This window comes from Carcharhinus amblyrhynchos, unplaced genomic scaffold (assembly GCF_965287045.1).
Source record: "Carcharhinus amblyrhynchos unplaced genomic scaffold, sCarAmb.v2.hapA scaffold_39, whole genome shotgun sequence".
Classification (NCBI taxonomy): domain Eukaryota; kingdom Metazoa; phylum Chordata; class Chondrichthyes; order Carcharhiniformes; family Carcharhinidae; genus Carcharhinus; species Carcharhinus amblyrhynchos.
Genome location: NW_027649780.1, coordinates 7,561,805 through 7,574,709, shown reverse-complemented (window position 1 = coordinate 7,574,709; position 12,905 = coordinate 7,561,805). Strand labels below are relative to the sequence as shown.

At 44.1% G+C, this 12,905-nt stretch overlaps 3 protein-coding genes across 3 annotated transcripts in view; 1 reads left to right on the top strand and 2 right to left on the bottom strand.

Annotated features, from left to right (window-relative positions):
• The window catches only part of LOC145363731 (uncharacterized), a 469,439-nt gene that overhangs the window by 223,551 nt on the left and 232,983 nt on the right, over positions 1–12,905 (bottom strand). The window lies entirely within an intron of this gene.
• The window catches only part of LOC145363620 (uncharacterized), a 52,297-nt gene that overhangs the window by 31,094 nt on the left and 8,298 nt on the right, over positions 1–12,905 (top strand). The window contains exons 4-5 of the mRNA XM_080218803.1: positions 1,900–1,919; positions 8,337–9,029. Coding sequence (XP_080074929.1) covers positions 1,900–1,919; positions 8,337–9,029 — 713 coding nt within the window. The remainder of the gene's footprint in view (positions 1–1,899; positions 1,920–8,336; positions 9,030–12,905) is intronic.
• Positions 3,140–6,867, bottom strand: LOC145363689 (uncharacterized). Its single transcript, XM_080218910.1, has 2 exons — positions 6,807–6,867; positions 3,140–4,846 (listed from the first exon to the last, which is right to left on the bottom strand). Exon 2 carries the CDS (start codon positions 4,494–4,496, stop codon positions 3,585–3,587), a length of 912 nt encoding a protein of 303 aa, XP_080075036.1. The 5' UTR covers positions 4,497–4,846; positions 6,807–6,867; the 3' UTR covers positions 3,140–3,584.

Here is a 12,905-nt window from a genome sequence, read left to right as displayed (position 1 = left end):
ACGCTGCGCATGTGCAGAAGAGATTCCACCCCTTGACCTTCGTGCTGAGGTGTTGACCAATGAGAACAGTTGGAGGACCGGAAGAACTCTTGTTCTCTAGCCAATCAGCGTGCAGGCTTTATTTGAATGAGGATTGATTTTCAGACAAATTTCCTCCTCTCTTCAGCATCTGTGAGTAAAACACTTTCTCCCCCTTTCCATTTCTTTTCTCATTCTGTGGGAAATTGGGGACTTGCAGCAACTGAAGGGAAAGGAAGTGAATCCAGGGAGGCTGCAGACTCTGGAAAGATTGGCCCAGGTCCTTAGAACCTGCTCTGCCATTTATTATCCTCTACTTCAGGAGACATTAACTATCAGTGTGACTTTGTCAAGGTTTCCCATATTACATTGACTGGTGCCATGGCATCTTGGGCAGAGCAGGGAGCATTTCTGTGGAGATGCTGCTTCTACCCAGAGTGTAATGGTAATGCTGTTGCACTTTGATACTATTGCTCAGACATTAGACTGTGTCAGCTCTTATTGATACTGAATAAAATCTAACCACTGTCACCAATAAGGCTTATCAATGGGAATCATGTCAGAGATTGGAAAAAGGGGAGAAAGGGTTAATTGATTCCCTGAGCCCCATTTTCTAACATCACTGTGTCAAAAATAAAATCTTATCTCCCCCTCTGGCTCCTTTGCCAATTACCTTAGAGAGATTCACTTTCTGTTAAAGAGCCTGCCAATCCCTCTCACCCACTTTCCCTAAAGCCCATCAATCTCATCAGGAAAAGTCCAGGAAAATCAAATATTTTTACTGATTAAAGTTTATTAATGAAACAGAACATTCTTAAAATAAACAGGAAATGACTTGAGGCTCAAAAACAACCAGAGTAAAAGGATCTTCACAATGTTCTGGACACAAATGGTTTCTCTTCAGCTCCTCTGTACCCCGTTCCCGTGACTCCCCACTTTGGACACAGGGACACTGAACCCCGGGGGTCATGTCACCATCAGACCCAGTCACCTCTGCCCGAGCACCAATTGGTTGGAGGCCCATTTCCCAGTCAGTCCTCCAGCACCTTCTTGTCTCTCTATTAGTGCGATGTCCAGGGCAGTTTCCCAACTGGGGCACAGGCCCCATTATTTGGAGCTAAATTCAGCCCTCAGCTCCCTCGCTTGACTGTAACTGACATGAGGAATAGAGAGACAGAAAGGTGCCCCAGGCTCAAATGGAAAGTTGAAACTGTTGCTCTGTGATGTAGTGAGCGTTTATCCGGTCAACTGATGTTTCTGATGTCAGTCAGAATGTCCATCATTATTTTTCACCTGTTGCTTACTCTGTGTTTTATAAAAATAAAGTTTTTAAACTTTTACAGTATGGCCAGCTTTAAGGTTTCTGTAGTTCGTGATGAGGTCATCCAAAGGTCAAAGCTCTTTCTTTTATCCTTCCTGTTTAACTAAGGGTTGTGTGGAATATTCCATTCAGTGGGAGGTGGTGGGAATGTCGCTGGCTGAGTAATACAGAAACCCAACAAAGGATCTGGGGACAGGCAGCTGGTGGGATTTGAATTCAGTGAATCAATCTGGAATTATATAACGTTAATCTCAGAAACGGTGACCATGAAACTGTCATCACTTGTTGTAAAAACCCATCTGGCTCACCCTATTAATGCTCCCTATTAGGGAAGAAATCTGACATCCTCACCCGATCTGGCCTACAAGTGAATCCAGACCCACACAGCGATGTGGGTGACTCTTAACTGCCCGTCTGAAATGGCTGAGTAAGTCACTCTGTTCAGGGGCAATTAGGAGATGAGCAACGTGTGCTGGGGCTTTGCCAGCAGTATCCACATCCCAGGAAAGAATAAAGAATATTCCACGGAAAGTGATGGATGATTTGAAATGAATTGAAAGCAGGTCAGTCATTTAGAATTGTGAAATAGACAGAAATTAAATGTTCCGTTTTTTTCTGGGATCCTCCTGTGCCTGGCACTGGTGTCCTGAACAAGGTTATTAACATTCTCTGTGTCAAAGGTTCCTCCTGGTTCTCACTCTCTGTTATGTCCTTTGTCACATTCTGTACCAGGACATTTTTATTGAAAGGTTGTTAAGAAATTCCAGCCCCTTGTGTAACGTTCCATTTGGTGTAGGTCAGATTCAGAGATATCCACGTGTGTGAAAAGGGTTCTGGGTAAGGGTTTTAACCCTTCTTTACCCGTTAGTAACAATGAACCCTTTATTCAATTCTAAAGTATAAAGTCCTCACTAGATATCAATTCTACCTGGTATCTACATTTCACGAACCAGTCTATATTTTCATCACAGGACTACACTGGGAGCACTGTCAATATCTTACTAACTTGATTGATTTTATCGAGCATGTGATGAAGGTGATCGATGAAGGTAGAGCAGTGGATGTTGTGAAGATGGATTTTAGTAAGGCTTTCGACAAGGTCCCTCATGTTCGGCTCATTCAGAAGATTAAGATGCATGGGATTCACAGTGACTTGGCCACCTGGATTCAGAATTGACTTGCCCAAAGAAGTTAGAGAATAGTGGTGGAGGGTGTTTTTCTGCTTGGAGGTCTATGATTAGTGGTGTTCTGCAAAGATCCATACTGGGACTTGCGCTATTTGTGATATATATAAATGACTTGGATGAAAACGTGGATGGATGGGTTAGTAAGCTTGCAGACGACACAGAACTAGATGGAGTTGTAGATAATGTAGAAGGTTGTTAAAGGATACAGTGCGATGTAGATCAGCTGCAGATATGAACGGAGAAATGGCAGATGGATTTTAATTTGGGCAAGTGTGAGGTGCTGCACTTTGGGAGATCAAATATTAAGGATAAGTATACAGTTAATGTACAGAGGGATCTTGGGGTTCAAGTCCATAGCTTCCTGAAATTAGTCACACAAATATTTAGTTGGTAAAGAAGGCATATGGTATGCTTGCCTTTATTGAGTACAAGAGTCAGCATGTCATGTTACAGATTTATAAAACTTTGTTTGGGCTGCATTTAGAATATTGCATTCAATTCTGGTCGCCAAATTACAGAAAAAATGCAGAGGCTTTGATGTTTTCTTGATAGCGGTGCAGGGTGAGGGGAGACCTGATAGCAGACTACAAAATGAGAGACATAGAATCTTTTCCCCAGAGTTGATATGTCTAATACTAGGGAGCATGGACTTAAGGTGAGACGGGGAAAGTTCAAAAGGAGATGTGAGGGGTAAGTTTTTTTTACACAGAGAATGGAAGGTATCGGGAATGCAATGCTCAGAGTGATGGTGAAGGCAGATACAATAGGAGCATTTAAGAGGGTTTGAAATAAGCACGTGAATATGTGAGGAATAGAGGAATATGGACCAAGGGCAGGCAGAAAACAATAGTTTAATTTGGCATCATGTTCAACACAACATCGTGGGCTAAAGGGTTTGTTCCTGTGCTGTACTGTTCTATGTTCTATTTGTGATCTCCATCTAGAAAAAGGAAATAGAGGCACTTGTGAACTCACTGGTGTTTCAGCAGTGTTGATGATATTCTAAACCTCCTTGAACAGTGAGAGCAGGTGAATGGCCTCTCCCCGCTGTGAATGTGCTAGGGGATCATCAGCTCCTCAGAGCTTCTGAAGCTGGCCTCTCGGGCAGAGCATTTAAAGGGGCTCTCCTTGGAGTGAGTGGCTTTGTGTCTCAGCAGGCTGGATGAGTGAGTGAATCCTTTCCCACACACAGAGCAGGTGAATGGTCTCTCCTCAGTGTGAGTGCGCTGGTGTATCTGCAGGCTGGATGACGTTTTAAACCTCTTTGTGCAGTGAGAGCAGCTGAACGGTCTCTCCTTAGTGTGAGTGCGCTGGTGGTATTCCAGTTCCCGAGAGCTTTTGAATCTGCTCCCACAGTCAGAGCATTTAAATGGTCTCTCATTGGTGTGAGTGAGATTGTGTGTGTGCAGGTTCGATGAATGAGTGAATCCCTTCCCACACACAAAGCAGGTGAATGGCTTTTCCCCGGTGTGAACTCGCTGGTGTATCTGCAGGTTGTATGATGTTCTAAACCTCTTTGAGCAGTGAGAGCAGCTGAAGGGTCTCTCCTCAGTGTGAATGCGCTGGTGGGACACCAGATCTCCAGAGCTTTTGAAGGCATTCCCACAGTCAGAACATTTAAAGGGTCTCTCACTGGTGTGAGTGACTTGGTGTGTCTTCAGAGTGGATGACTGATTGAATCCCTTCCCACACAAAGTGCAGATGTATGGTCTCTCCCCAGTGTGAACTCGCTGGTGTATCCGCAGGTTGGATGATGTTCTAAATCTCTTTGTGCAGTGAGTACAGCTGAACGGCCTCTCCCCAGTGTGAACTCGTTGGTGTCTCTGCAGATTAGATAGGTCAGTGAATCCCTTCCCAAACACAGAGCAGGTGAATGGCCTCTCCCCAGTGTGACTGCGCTGATGAATTTCCAGCTGAGATGGGAAATTGAATCCCTTCCCACAGTCCCCACATTTGCATGGTTTCTCCATGGTGCAGGTGTCCTTGTGACCCTCCAGGTTAAACAATCAGTTAAATCTCACACAGAACACGGGTACAGTCTCTCCCCGCTGTGAATGCTGCCATGTATTTTCAGGCGGTGTAACTGGTTAAAGCTCTTTCCACACTCAGTGCACTGGAACACTCTCACTCGGGTGTGTCTATCTCAGTGCATTTCTAGTCACAGCGATATTTACACACTTTTGAAGCCAAGAGGCCAAACAAACATTTCTCATGCAAGGTTCAAAGGCCGATGATATTCAGGTCCCATGAAATCGAGTCACCCTGTCAGATTTAGATGTGACATTGGAGAGTTCTGTCTGATTTCTCCTTGTCTAATATCCTGTAAGTCAATTTAGAAAAAAACATCGCAATTTAGAATATGATCACAATTCAAATCTACATTTCGAGTTTTATGGAGCATTCATTAAAGACACAGTCATGGAGCATGAAACTTGCCTCGCAGAACCTCCCATATCAGCACACAGGCAGCTGCTTTGTGAGACTGCCAGCAGTACAGACAAGTCAGAGATAAGAGTGTCCTCAGAAGTGGGATTCACTGTGAAAGCTCAGGGACGGTTGATAAGATGTAGGAATTCTATGATTCTAATCTACACTTTTTCCTCTCCCATTTTGCAAAAGCTGTAAATGTCCATCCCACACACACTCCCTCCATTGTCACTCTGCTGTATCTAATATTCACCCTCCCAGTTCTCCTGAAGGTGCTGATTGAGGCTGATTGACAGATCCATACTCACTGCTTCCTGTCCAGGACACAGAAATCATAACAAATAGGAACTGCAGTCAGCATTCGGCCCATCGAGTCTGCTCAACCATTCATTGAGATTATTGGTTGATCTACCTCAGCATTATTTTCCTCACACTGTCCCCTATATCCATGGATATCTTCAATATCTAGAAACCTATTAATACCTCGCTTGAAAATTCTTGATGACTGAGGTTCCACATTCCTCTGGGGTAGAGAATCCAAAACTTCACCACATCCTTGAGTGAAATAATTCTTCCTCATCTGAGCTTTCTCTCCATTTTCCATCTGTTCCCAATAATTCTTGGCTCCCTTTTCATTCAAAGACTGTCTAACTCACCCTTGAATATATTCAATCCCGCCACTGGTCCCCATGGAAGAGAAATCTAGACACTAACAATTCTCTGAGGGAAGAGATTGTTGAAAATATATAATATAGCTGCAGTCCAAAATTACACAGCCAGATATAATAAGTGTATTTTATTTCAAAGCTGTAAATAATATATCTAATCTGTTTCATATAACAACAGGGGAGCTGATGGCCTCATGGTATTATCGATAGACTATTAATCCAGAAACTCAGCTAATGTTCTGGGGGACCTGGGTTCGAATCCTGCCACAGCAGATGTTGGAATTGGAATTTGAATTTGAAAATGAAATCTAGAATTAAGAATCTACTGATGACCATGAAACCATTGTTGATTGGCCAGAAAAACCCATTTGGTTCATTAATGTCCTTTAGGGAATGAAATCTGCCATCCTTATCCAATCTGGGCTTCATGTGACTCCAAAGCCACAATAATGTGGTTGACTCTCAACCATCCTCTGAAATAGCCTAGCAAGCATTCAGTTCAAGGGCAATTAGGGATGGGTGATAAATGCTGGTCCAGCCTGCAACACCCATATACCAAGGATGAATAAAAAAAACAGACACATCTCTGTCCGATATTAGTTTACTGTCCCCTTTAATATATTTCAGAAATTAGATGGGCACACGAAGAAAATTATCTTGCAGGGGAAAGGGAACATAGAAGGGGAATGGGGCTGACTAGATTGTTGTACAGAGAGTCGGCATGGATTCGAGTTACTGAATGGACTCCTTCTGTGCTGTAATGACTCAATGAGTGAAAATATATAACATAGCTTGTGCTACATTACAAAATGAGAAATAATAATAAATGTACTTTGTTACAGAACCATAAATAATATAGCAAATCTACAATATAACAACACTAGGCATATCCCTGGACTATATTAATTTATTGTTCTTTTAAATGTCAGCCATCTCCTGGGGAAAACCAGCCCTTTAATTGTGAACATTAGAAAAGGGACCTTTTAGCCAGACGAATCAATGTGTCAAGCTGAGGGAGCAAAGGATGTCAATGTCTTTAAGAGAAAGAGAGACCTGGGCCAACCTTTCCAGAGTCTGCACCCTCCCTGGATTCACTTCCTTTCCCTTCAGTTGCTGCAAGTCCCCAGTTTCCCCCAGAATGAGAAAAGAAATGGAAAGGGGGAGAAAAGGAAGTGTTTTACTCACAGATGTTGGAGATGAAAGGAAGTCTGAGTCTGTCTGAAGCTCAATCTTCATTCAGAGAGAGCAGCAGCTTTGCTGGGCAGGAATGAACAGCGGAACAAACTCATTGTCCAACTTCCGCATTCAGACAATGGGGGAGCTCTGATTGGCTGGAGGACCAGAGAACTTCCGATCCTCCAACTTCCCATTGGTCAACACCTCAGCATGAAGGTCAAAAGGTTGGCTCTCACGCACATGCGCAGCTTACCCTCTCCCTTGGACATGCGCAGTCCCGGCCCGGGGATAGCGGGGAGACCACCGAGCGGCTTCTCTCTCTGGCCGGAGCCGCCAGCCGCTTGTCTGGAAACCTTGGCTCGAGGAGGGGGAGGGGAACAATGGGTGGGGGCGGGGCTCCCGGGTCCACGTGGCCGGCCTGCGCACTGTAACCCGGGGACGTCACGGCCGAGTAGTGCGATCCCTATTGGCTGATTCAGGCAGCGCTCTGTTATGACGTCACAAGGCGGAAGGGGACCACTGAGCTTCAGAGTGAAACTTCCTCCTCTGGGCAACATCTGGGAGGAAATCAATGTTTCCCCCTTTCCATTTCTTTTCTCATTCTGGGGGAAATTGGGGACTTGCAGCAACTGAAGGGTAAGGAAGTGAATCCAGTCTGTATATTCCACACATTTTTAGTCCAGTCCTACAAACATATATCTGTCTGGCAGTCTGCATGGAGACTTGCAGCTCTCTGTGTCTAAGACAGGAAGCAGTGAGCATGGATCTGTCAATCAGCCTCAATCAGCATCTCCAGGGGAATTGGGAGGGTGAATATTAGATACAGCAGAGTGAGAATGGAGGGAGTGTGTGTGGGATGGAGATTTCCAGCTTCTGGGGAATAAAAGACAAAGAATGTTCCATAGAAACTGGAATTGTCTGTTTTGAATTTCGATCCTGTGCTGACACTGATGACTTGTGTCAACTTGTTTTACAGGATATTGAAAGAGGAATCAGAGGCTGAAATCTCAAACGTCAAGTCTAGATCTGGCAGAGTCATATTCCTTGGAACCTGAATATCATCGACCATTGAATCTGGAAGGAGATTTGAAAAGATTTCAAACATCAGTGCGTGCGGAAAAACTCCAACACACTTCCATATTCAAGTGAAAGTGTTCCAGTGCACTGACTGAAGAGTTTTAACCAGTTACACAGCCTGAATAAATATCACACCATTCACAGCGGGGAGAGACTGTACACGTGTTGTGTGTGTGGACAAAGCTTCAACTGATTGTCCACCCAAGACAGAGGCAAGGACACCTGCACCATGGAGAAACCATGGAAATGTGCAGACTGTGGAAAGAGATACAGAGCCCCATCTCTTCTGGAAGCTCATCGGCGCATCCACACTGGGGAGAGGCCGTTCATCTGCTCTCAGTGTGGGGAGGGATTCATTCGGTTCCCCCACCTGCAGTCACACAAGCGAGTTCACACTGGGGAGAGGCCGTTCATCTGCTCTCAGTGTGGAAAAGGATTCACTGTGTTATCCACTTTGCAGAGACACCGCCGAATTCACACTGGGGAGAGGCCATTCACCTGCTCTGAGTGTGGGAAGGGATTCAACCAGTTATCCAACCTGCGGACACACCAGCGAGTTCATACTGGGGAGAGGCCATTCACCTGCTCTCAGTGTGGGAAGGGATTCACTCGGTTATCTGACCTGCAGGCACATCAGCGCGTTCACACTGGGGAGAGGCCATTCACCTGCTCTCAGTGTGGGAAGGGATTCACTGTGTCATCTGCCTTGCAGAGACACAAACAAATTCACAATGGGGAGAGGCCATTCACCTGCTCTCAGTGTGGGAAGGGATTCACTCAATTGTCCAGCCTGCGGACACACCAGCATATTCATACTGGGGAAAGACCATTCACCTGCTCTCAGTGTGGGAAGGGATTCATTCAGTCGTCCAGACTGCAGACACACCAGCGTGTTCATACTGGGGAGAGGCCATTCACCTGCTGTCAGTGTGGGAAGGGATTCACTCAACTCTCCAGCCTGCGGACACACCAACGTGTTCATACTGGGGAGAGACCGTTCACCTGCTCTCAGTGTGGGAAGGGATTCACACGACAATCCCACCTGCAGACACACCAGCGAGTTCACACTGGGGAGAGGCCGTTTACCTGCTCTCACTGTGGGAAGGGTTTCAGTCAGTTATCCAACCTGCAGAGACACCAGCGAGTTCACGTGGGGAGAGGCCATTCACCTGCTCTCAGTGTGGGAAGGGATTCACTCAGTTATCCCACCTGCTGAGACATCAGTGAGGTTACACTGGGGAGAAATCTGCTCAGTGTGTAGAAAGGGTTCAGAATTTCATCACAGTTGCTGAGGCACCAACAAGTTCACAGGGATTGGATTCTGCTGTTATTGTTTTTGCTCTCAAGTACATTCAGTACTGCATTTTGTTCATTCTCACAGTTAGTCAATGGCGGGAGAGTGTCAGAGGGTTTCTTTCTGCTGGACCGGCTGGTCTCATGACTTTGCCTCCAGTCGGCGGATGCTCTTTAAGTCTTGTTGCAAATCCTGGTTTCAAATTTCACAAGGATCACAGAGTTACTGGTGTTAGGAAGTTCAGAGATATTTAGCATTTCAGATTGAACCACCCCATCCCCACAATGCCCATCCAATTTCCTTTGTAATTGTTTATTGTCTCCATTTCCTCCACCCTTGAAGGCAGTGCGTTCCAGGTCATTACTATTTGCTGCATCAAAATATTCTTCCTCACATTCCTCCCCCCGCATCTCTGACCCAAAACTTTAAATCTGTGTCCCCCTCGTCCTTGTCCCATCAGCTTTTTTTGTCCACCTTATCTAAATCTGTCAGAATCTTGTCCACCTCTATCAAATCTCCCCTCAACCTCCTTTGCTCCAAGAGGAACAGCCCCAGTCTGACATTGACAATAAAGAACAAACTAACATGTTAATTCCTGAAATCAAATGGGAATGTTGAATTTCTGTTGTAAAGATATTGTGAATATATTGTCCTGGACGTTACAGGAATTGGAAAAACTCACCCTGGGAGTGGGTGAATGGAATATATCAATCTGGTATCCACCTACAGTCTAGTGAAAGTCTGGAATGTGTGGCTGGAAATCTCTCCCTAATAGCACTGTGGATGTATTTACACTGTGGCTGTACTTGCACCTCAGGCATTGTAGCAGTTCAAGAAGGCAGTGTTGGGTTTGACCACGGCTGAGGCAGCTACATACAGACACATATTCTGTTATAATGAAGGACTGCAGATTGAATGTGAAGCATTATGGGACTGGACAATCTTGACCACATTCCTGTGACTGCTCAGTTTCTGCAATTACGGACCATTAAAGCTGCTAAGCAGAGCCCCGACAGAGAACAAAGAACAAAAACAACCCGGGAAACAGGCCCTTCGGCCCAACGAGCCCGCGCCACCATCTCAACACCACCAGTCCCCTTCTCCACCCATGACCCTTGTCTAATGTTTTATGGCCATCCACATTGAGGGAAACTAATTTGGGGACAATTTATTACTGCCAATCAGCCTAACAGCACATCTTTGGGGTGTGGGAGGAAACCAGAGCACCCGGAGAGGACCTGGTGAGAATATTTACTCGGAATGAGTTGGAATTAAACTTATCCCAGGACTGGCTGGTGTATTGTTGTGTGCCAATTTTTTTTTCTGTTCACTCCCCATCCCTTTAGGTTCTGTACAAAAATTAACCCTTTCAGCAGACAGTTCATTTCTTTTCAAATCATCTGAAAACTCATGTTTATTTTAGTTTATAATTGAAGATTTATGGGAATTGGCTAAAATGGGCTTTCAACATTTCAAAGTATAAAAAAGTGGTCTTGAGAAGGCAATTTGGTAGAGAGACAGAGAGGGAGCAATGTTTACAGGGAGGTGTGGAGAGCTGTTGGTTTTACAAGTTATCCACGTTTCGGAGCCATCACTTCATGTCCTGGTTTGAGATGGATGAAGAGAAGTCCGTTCAATTGTTCAAGTTAAGCTTTCTCTATTAATTGTTAATTGATACTTTGTCATTTATCGTTCTGACTTGTTACATTTTTAATGGTTAATTAACTTTCTGAATTCACCATTTAAATTGTTCTGTCTGGCCATATGGTTATGTCACTGGAACGTGGTGTGATTTACAATTGGGGAAGTTATTGTAAACAAGAGAACCCCCATGAATCTTAGTTCAAATAAATTAAAGATCTTACAAATGTAATGCTATCCTCTATTAGGGGAGAAATTGAACATAGAAGCAAAGATGTTCTGCTTCAGTTCTACAGGACGTGGCTGAGACTGCATCTTGAATACTGGCTGCAGCTTTGTCTCCTATTTAAGAAATGATACAAATGCATTGAAAGTGGTTCAGAGGAGGTTTAATAGATTGTTTCCCAATTCTCGACCCTCACAGGATAAATTTTGCCCAATTTTCCTTGTATTCATCTCTGACAAAGAATCATCCTGACTCAAAATGTTGTCTCTATTCCCGCTCTATAGACGCTGTCAGACTTGCTGAGATTGTCCAGCATTTTCTGTTTTTGTTTCAGATTCCAGCAGCAGCAGAATTTTGCCTTTATACCAATTTTTGTTGGATAAGGGAATCTAAAGTTTCTCTGTAGAATGACAGTGTGGAATGCAACACAAACAGATCAGCTGTGATCTCAATAAATGGTAGGAACAGACTCAAAGGGCCAAATGGCCAACTTCTGCTCCATTGTCGAACGTTGGTCGCAATTTCCTGAGAATTGTGAAACAAGGCTGGAAGATTCACCTTGCTTGTGTTAAAACCATCACTGTGAAATTCAGTTCTGGGATTAAAGGTTGCCAGACTGGAAAAGGAAAGCAGTGGAAATACACTCTTGGGGAGTCACCTTGCCGGACTCATTCTTGGAGACTTGAGCATCAACATTCCAAGGCAGAGTAAAACATAACCATTGAGTGGGATATTTGAGTGTGTTAAGAGTAAAAGGGCAAAGTTCAATTTTACAGCTTAAGTTTCTACAAAAAGTGTTTACTCATTGTTGCTTCCAGTTTGTCGGAGTAAAATTCATAAAACATGAAGTTTTGTCTTGTGATTCTTTCATTTACTCAATGGGTTTAAATTCATTTCTTTAAATTATTGATCATTTCAAAGATCCTAATAATTCATTTAAAGCCCTGAGTTTCAACTTTCCATTTGACCCTGGTGCACCTTTCTGTCTCTCTGTTGCTCGTGTCAATGACAGCCAGGCGACGGAGCTGAGGGCTGAATTTAGCCGAGAATAACGAGGCCTGCGCCCCAGTTGGAAAACTGCCCTGGGCATTGCAGTAATACAGAGACAGGAAGGTGCTGGAGAACTCAGTGGGAAATGGGTGTCCAACCAATTATTATATCAGTCACTCTCTTAATTTTGAATAATAGCAAAGTACTTCTGTTTTTCTCTCCACAGATTCTGTCAAACCTGCTGCAATTTTCCAATTCTTCCTGCATTTATTTTAAATCTAGCTGCAGGAGTAGGAAAAACACTGTTTACTATCCAGGATAAAATAAATGTTCTTCATCAGCTTTTGTGAATCATTTCAGTGGGAATGTGCTCTCCCAGGCTCAAAGAGCATCAGCCCACTGGAAGCAAAGTCACATGACAGGCCAGTCCAACAGAAAGAAACCCTCCAACCCTCTGTTAGTGGGGTTTACGAGGTGGCCGGGCATCGCCGAAACTTCAGCAAATACAAAGACTCACGAAAGCCATTTTCCCAATTTAAAGACGTACCTTTTATTTGACCAGCTAAGCGCAGGAAGAGATTATCGAAGAGTCCGAGGCCTTTCCAGAGGTAAAGCAGCCTGACATCTCCAATAAGCTTCAACCAATACAGTTTAGGATAAATCAATTATACATTTTTCTTATCAAATTCTCCTGCCTGTCATTAGCTTTGAATCAATCTTCAATATCATTAAATCATAATAACATCTGTCACATACTTTAGATAAGTGCATTATACCCTCTGACATGATGGTTATTCACTGAATCTGGATGTTTCCTCCCCGTATCAGTGACTCAACTTCCTCTACTGCTTAGCAACCTCAGATGTTAAGGTCAAAGTTA